General features: G+C 39.0%; 1 protein-coding gene across 1 annotated transcript; it reads left to right on the top strand.

The window, feature by feature from the left end:
• Positions 1-4934: 4934 nt before the first annotated feature.
• Positions 4935-7891, top strand: LOC106066353 (5-hydroxytryptamine receptor 2A-like). The gene has a single exon (XM_013225344.2). The coding sequence runs from the start codon at positions 5139-5141 to the stop codon at positions 7020-7022; it is 1884 nt and encodes a 627-aa protein (XP_013080798.2). The 5' UTR covers positions 4935-5138; the 3' UTR covers positions 7023-7891.
• Positions 7892-8273: the final 382 nt, after the last annotated feature.

Here is an 8273-nt window from a genome sequence, read left to right as displayed (position 1 = left end):
AAAGTTGTAACAATGAAAAAAGACAACAATAAAAAAACATCAACTCAAAACAAATAAGAAGGCAACAATAAGATCAACTTACTGGGTGGGGTGGGGTAAATGTTTTATATTTTTTTAAAAAATTCTCTATCATTTATTTGTTATTAAGAGAGAACATTTTGCTCATATTAAAGGTAATCTGCCTTATAATAGAAGGATTGTCTTATAAACAACAACTTTTGTTTGGTACTTGCATAATTTTTTTAGATTTTGCTGATCGCCGTCTGCTGGTTAAGTCGAATGGCACAATGTATTACATCCAGGACCGGATTAGACTAGATAAAGCCCTAAAATATTTGAGATATGGACCCCTCGTAATAAACATAGGCAATCTATTTCTTTGCCTTTTCTTCAAAACAATCTTGGATGAAGAGAGAGGGAGGTTTAGTCTCTGTCGGTAAATTTAGCACTGATTACATCATAGTTCGGGCGAATTTTTTATTTCCCATCACGGATACTGGAATTAGGCAAATATGGGTTTAATTAAAGCATTAAACACAAATAAACTCAATGTGTGTCTTGACCTACTAGTAGAAAAAAAATCTAACTCAAGGAACTTAATTCTTTCATCAAATGACGTAGTCATCCTGATTATCTTCTCCTGGGCAATTATCAAATTTCGTTTTAAATATTAGTTTTGTCATTCTTGGATTGTGGTCATTGAAATTATAACAAGTTAAGATTTAAGAACCCTAATTAGTTCTTGTAGGTTTTAGAAAAAGTATGTAAAGTACCCTTAAAGACCTCGCTATTTCTTTCTATGGCGGATGGTTTAGTAAGGTGGCATATGGACAGCACAAGGCCAATTACATTTGCATATTAGACTAATGTCAAGTAGGCTGGACTCAAGGGTTCCTTTAACTAATACAATTCAAGGGTTTTCATAGCAATCCTGAAATTCCAAATTCTTATCTTCACTAGGATTCGTTCCAGAGACCCCTCAGTTCAGAGGCAAAGAGCTTTACAACTCAGCCTTTACGTGTTTCTGAAACTAGCCTGGCAAAAAGACAAATCTTTAACTATGAATTCTTCTACAATCTACACGCTAGAAAAACTTATAACCATAATAAATTAATTATAATAAACATACATTTTTTTTTCTTTTTTGATCAGTAGTATAATAATTCTTATGGCCACTTCATCTTTATGACATGGTCAATGACATCACTTTAAATATATATTCTACTCTACTCTGTTAAGTTTAATTAGCCATAAATTATAATAAGATCTCTTCCCATTTACAGTTTATGATATAGGTTACGCTTTATTAGACGTAGTCCATTTTACTGAAATAAGCCTATCAATCAGTCTTACGTCTATGTTAGTATCGATTAGTTTTCGCGTCTGGCACTCCCGACCTTCACCTCTCTCGTCATCTGCCTATCCCTGGAGACTTACAGTTATACAAGCTGAGATTTCGTGGTTTACGTAAGTTGAAAATAAAAGAGAGAGAAACGGCCGCCAGGGGTCAGCACGTTCGTATCACTTCCTCTACTCAGCGCGAGCTCATCTTTTTTTTTCGGAAGCCGAGCTTTGACACTTGACAGTGTCGCGAGCATTCCGGGGGGTAAGTCTGGAAACTGATGACTTCATTTGTTGGTCATAGAGTTGACCTGTCATCGAATGTTGTCTGCTACAATCGCCAGACAAAGTAACTTTGTGAGTCAATTAGAACTTGATTTCTTGTTTCAATTTGGTGAAGATTTATTTATAAAAACAATCTCGCTAGTACTTAACTGAGTTTCATATTTATGGTGAGTGTTTTTTACAGTGTCTATTTTTTTTTATTGATGACAATTTTAGTGATAAAAAATATAAATTATATTTGAGTATTGTGATTGCATAATAACTCTATAAAGATCAAAAGTAAAAATACCTCATTAAGACTTCGCGATATAATCTTATATTTCAAAGCAGATGATATAAAGCTCATATGCAGAACAAGTAGAAATAGTTGTTTCAGAAAAGAAAATATTTTTTTACCATCCTAAGTTTTACAATGTGTACGTGTGAAATCTATGCAAAACAGGCTAGGTTTGAAACTAAGGACATCTGAAACATATTTTACCACTTAAATTTAAGTTTCATTTTTCATAGAATTTTTTTAAAGGTAAAATAATGAAGTTTTAGGAATCATTGAGCATCTTTTTTTTAACACAAGCAGATGTAGGTTTCCACATATTGCATTTAACAGGAGTCACATTAACGCTTCATTTAAACATTGTATAGGCAATATAAATAATTGAATGAATTACATATAAACGTAGCAAGTCTTTTTTATATTCTTTTTATACTTTTTTTTTATATATAACAACTCAAGTACTACACTAATAGGGTGATACTATTGACAATGCACATGGTCTTAAAAGGTGAAAATTTTGTTAAGAAAAATGTATTTCTATTTAAAAAATGAATATAATTTGGTTTTTGACACTTAACCTTTATTTTAATTCGAATAACGGCTGTAATGTCTAGCACTGTGGTGAGTGTGACACTTTAAAAACACACAGTACTATAATAAAGCTGTGATGGCTAAAATCTTCTATCAAATACCCCATCCTCCAACTATCCATCAAAGGAGATCGCACCAACAGCACTCTACAAATGAGATCGTAGCAACAGCACTCCACAAATGAGATCGTAGCAACAGCACTTCACCAAAAGAGATCGTAGCAACAGCACTCCACCAAAAGAGATCGTAGCAACAGCACTCCACCAAAAGAAATCGTAGCAATAGCACTCCACAAAAGAGATTGCACCAACAGCACTCTACAAATGAGATCGTAGCAACAGCACTCCACAAATGAGATCGTAGCAACAGCACTTCAACAAAAGAGATCGTAGCAACAGCACTCCGCCAAAAGAGATCGTAGCAACAGCACTCCACCAAAAGAGATCGTAGCAACAGCACTCCACCAAAAGAGATCGTAGCAACAGCACTCCACCAAAAGAGATCGTAGCAACAGCACTCCACCAAAAGAGATCGTAGCAACAGCACTCCACCAAAAGAGATCGCACCAACAGCAATCCACCAAAAGAGATCGCAGCAACAGCACTCCACAAATGAGATCGCACCAACAGCACTCCACCAAAAGAGATCGCACCAACAGCACTCCACCAAAGGAGATCGCACCAACAGCACACTACAAATGAGATCGTAGCAACAGCACTCCACAAATGAGATCGTAGCAACAGCACTTCACCAAAAGAGATCGTAGCAACAGCACTCCACCAAAAGAGATCGTAGCAACAGCACTCCACCAAAAGAGATCGTAGCAACAGCACTCCACAAAAAGAGATCGTAGCAACAGCACTCCACCAAAAGAGATCGTAGCAACAGCACTCCACCAAAAGAGATCGTAGCAACAGCACTCCACCAAAAGAGATCGCAAGCAACAGCACTCCACCAAAAGAAATCGCAGCAACAGCACTCCACAAAAGAGATTGCACCAACAGCACTCCACCAAAAGAGATCGCACCAACAGCACTCCACCAAAAGAGATTGCACCAACAGCACTCCACCAAAAGAGATCGTAGCAACAGCACTCTACAAAGAAGATCGCACCAACAGCACTCCACCAAAAGAGATCGTAGCAACAGCACTCTACAAATAAGATCGCACCAACAGCACTCCACCAAAAGAGACCGCAGCAACAGCACTCTACAAATAAGATCGCACCAACAGCACTCCACCAAAAGAGATCGAACCAACAGCACTCCACCAAAAGAGATTGCACCAACAGCACTCCACCAAAAGAGATCGTAGCAACAGCACTCTACAAAGAAGATCGCACCAACAGCACTCCACCAAAAGAGATCGTAGCAACAGCACTCTACAAATAAGATCGCACCAACAGCACTCCACCAAAAGAGACCGCAGCAACAACACTCTACAAATAAGATCGCACCAACAGCACTCCACCAAAAGAGATCGTAGCAACAGCACTCCACCAAAAGAGATCACACCAACAGCACTCTACAAAGAAGATCGTACCAACAGCACTCCACCAAAATAGATCGTAGCAACAGCACTCTACAAATAAGATCGCACCAACAGCACTCCATCAAAAGAGATCGCACCAACAGCACTCCATCAAAAGAGATCGCAGCAACAGCACTCCACCAAAAGAGATCACACCAACAGCACTCTACAAAGAAGGTCGTACCAACAGCATTCCACCAAAATAGATCGCACCAACAGCACTCCACAAATGAGATCGTAGCAACAGCACTCCACTAATGAGATCGCACCAACAGCACTCCACAAATGAGATCGTAGCAACAGCACTCAACAAAAGAGATCGCACCAACCGCACTCCACAAATGAGATCGCACCAACAGCACACCAACAAAAGAGATAGGAACAAGCGTACTTAGCACGCTAACAGCATGAAAGCTACTATATATTAAAGCAATAAAAAAAAAGAAATAATAATTAAAAAAAATGATTTGGGACATCTTGGAATTTCCCGTCAAAAGTATACTCTGATAACTCAGGCAATATGTCAAAAGGTATAGTCGGTGGTAAAAGCTAAAGTCTAGTTTATGCCCAACTGAGAAGTAATGTCCTTATTTAAATTAGATATCGATCTTTAATCCAATGGCTTTTGCTCGCATGGAGAAACTTAGTTTTGATATTTCAAGTCACTGAACTGCTACATTTATGACATATTACTATTGCTCTCTTTTTCAGATACATTAAATTAAATTGTGTCTAAAGTTTATAGACTCTAATGACAGATGTAATTGGCAAATATTGTAATATATACTGTAGTGAAAATGAATAATTATTAATTAGTAATCTGTTGTTTATTTTGCTTTTGTTTCAGATTATATCAATATCATCAAATATTGGTACGTAGGAAGACTAGGAATTTAAGATTTTTTCTACTTTGACTGTTGACTTTGACGCATTACCGAGTTGAAGTTTTCGCTGCATGAATACCAAACAAGATTTTACTTCTTAAGTGGACTATATTTGGACAATTCACAAACAGAAGAACAGAAGACTTAATTATTGTTTTCACTTCATAGCCAACAATCACATAAATTAAACTATATTTCGTTTGGCTACTTTATTGGTATTTGTGAACAAAAAAATGGATAGAAACTCATCCTATTCAAAGGATGACTATTACTTAGATCTCCTCCATAGCAAGGAGACAATAATTCGTCTAGTCTATTTAATCATTGTATCCGTTGGAGCTGTTTCAGGGAATATGCTGGTCTTTGTTGCCATTCTGAAGTTCCGGTCTTTAAGACGCGCCACCAACGTCATGTTAGGATCTCTTGCGTTCGCAGACTTTTTGGTCGGCACGGTCACCGTGCCCTTGTACATCCTGTGGATGACCAGTCCAGGCATATTCGACTCGTCCATGTTCATGTGTGGCCTGGTCCTTCTCAGCTGCCTCCTAGTGGTCACCGCGTCTCAAATAAGCCTGCTCATTATGTCGGTGGAGCAGTACTTCGCCGTCTGCCACCCGTTCCTCCACCGCAATACGCTTATCCACCACAATCGTCTTCACACAGCCGCCGTCACATCTACCTGGGTGGTCAGCTTCCTGACCACAGCGCTGTCCTTCCTGGCGTTTAACACCAAGGCCGTAGCTTGCAGCTACTACGGCGTTTTTGACAAGACGTTCCTTTTCATCGCATCCATCTTCGGAGTTATCTGCCCGTTCGTTGTGATCATATCCCTCAACATTAAAGTGGTTTGCGCGGTGAAGGCCCACGACAAACGCAGACAGTCTCTTCTGAGTGGCGCTTCTAACCGAACAAGAGCGTTCTCCACTTCCTCTTTCATCAGCTCAAAATTGGATGAATCTTTGGATTCCCGGAAAGAGAACGATTCCATAGGCTCTACAACTATCTTCGAAACTGAAGATCGCGGTCCAAGAAATACCAGTTCATCTCAAAAGCTTGAAAATAAAGACCCTCTGTTACGACAGTTCGTGAGATCGTTTTTCAAGTACAATAAAATAAAACGCAGAAAAAATACGTACTGTGTGTCCAGCTCCGACCAACGCTTATCACGTGATCTGTTTAGGCGAGGGCAGGAAATATTTTTTGTAGAGACCAGAGCCAACGCGTACATAGACAATACAACCCCATTGACGCTGCGCTTGGATAGTAGTTCAGATCTTGTACACATAAGTCAGGAGAAAGTGGATTTGAATATATGTGTCACAGCAGCCCACAAAGGGGACAGACCCTATAAAACACATGAAGCCAAAGATGATAATACGGATAATGAAAACAGAAACAACATGGGCCTTGAGTTCACAACAACACAAAAAGAAATTTCTTGCCAAATTCCTAAGGACACAAACCTTAAAGACAATATTGATCTTAAAAAGCGCAAAAATAGATTTTTAACGAAAAAACATCTTTCATCGGATTCTGAAAGCAATATGACACATTATGTGACAAATAACAACATTAATTGTGAACCAGTCGACACTTTTAGAGATAGGCGTAGATCTCGAAGACTGAGTTTCGACCCTCAGATATTAAATAATTCTGATAACAATTTTGGAAAATTCTGTTCCACTCCAAGAGGGAATAATAGTCGTGACGATAAAGGCATGGCCGTAAAATCCACACAGATTTATCAAAGTAGATCGGATGATATTATGCCCAGTTTTAACCAAGGATCTCGCAAAAGAGACTCTGGGTTAGGGCGGGAAATATCAACAGGAAGCAGTGTCAGCAGACGCGTCGCCAACATGGTGGCGCTGGTGTGTGCTTCTTTTATCGTGGCCTGGTGTCCATTCTTTGTTGTGGTACTGATGAATAACTTCTGCGGAGACTGTGATTTGGCCTACTTCCTGAACGCTGTGATCATTGTAGCGTTCACAAAGTCTGCCACCAACCCTCTGGTATACGCCTTGTGCCATGTAGCGTTTCGAAGAGCTTACAGAAAACTCCTGACATCTTTGTGCATGATGAAAACGCCTGGTAGACTAACAAGTCGACATTCGTAAAGGATAATGCTATGATTTTTCGATTCCGAAGGTTAACTACAAATGCATTTGCAACCTAAATATTTTGCCACATTTGAAACAGACAAATGCGTTGTCCACCGGAAGTGTTTTTTAAATTTTGTTTTCGTCTTCTGCGCCTGTCTTTGGCAAGAGATGGCTTCCTGGTTGTGTGGTATTAGCTCTTGGCTGTCTTCTCGATGTTCCCGGGTTCGAACCTTGCCCATCGCCGTCACCAGTCATCCTGTGGGAGGATTAGGCTAGGATGTTATAATCTTCAAATGAGAAGGAACGGTGAAAACAGGCAAAACAAACTTGCATCTGACTTTTAAGAAAGTAGAACATAACGCCATGAAGGTGGTGTGGCTGAGAGATTAAGCACTTGGATTCCTAGCCAAATGGGCCCGAGTTCAAAATGTGGTGAAGACTAGAATTTTTTAATTTCCGGATCTTTATGTCGCCTCTTGAGTCCACGCAGTTCTAAGCTCTAATAAGGGCCTGACATTAGTTGGGGAAAAGTAAATGCTGTTGGACGTTGTACTGGCCACATGGTACTCTCGTTAAACGTAGGACACGGAAACAGATGACCTTTAGACTATCTGCCCTAGTTCTTCAAACAGCACTATTAGTAACACTAAAGTAAAGGTCAAGAAGGCTACATCTAGCTGTACGGAATGGATCTATTACATAGACATTATTCATCACCGTATCTTTATCAACAAGTTCAGACTTCGTTTACTATGAATGCACAAGGTAGATGGTTTTTATAATAGAGCGTCAGTCATTTACACATAACATTCTGTGAACAGACATAAAGCTGAACATGGAAAAACTTCAAACATAGGAAATTAAAATAAAAGTTTTAATTGTTGGCCTTCTTTCTAAAATTAAACTACATTAACATTAAAAATGGAATGTATTTAAACTAAAATTTGAATTATGGATTTGAAAATAAAACGAATTTTATTTATTACAATCCTATTTGATAGACACGTCGACTGTTAGCGACATGAACATATAGTTTTTTGTCTAGTTAGAGATAAGCCAACAGGAATGTGGCAGCTTTCCATAGACAAGAATTATTAATATTAATTTAACTAGGTACAGAAGGTTTAATACAGTACAGGGGCGGACATTTGGGCGTATGTTCGGTGGGCGGTAGTCACAGTCATAAACAATGTGGCAGCGAATAGTTCGTTGATTGGGAATATGAACCAGCCTTATACGTGAATGTCAAGTACATGGTCATGTTAC

This window comes from Biomphalaria glabrata, chromosome 11, assembly GCF_947242115.1.
Source record: "Biomphalaria glabrata chromosome 11, xgBioGlab47.1, whole genome shotgun sequence".
NCBI classification, from domain to species: Eukaryota; Metazoa; Mollusca; class Gastropoda; family Planorbidae; genus Biomphalaria; species Biomphalaria glabrata.
The sequence above is the reverse complement of the archived record's forward strand: the minus strand, read 5'-3'. Positions and strand labels throughout refer to the sequence as shown.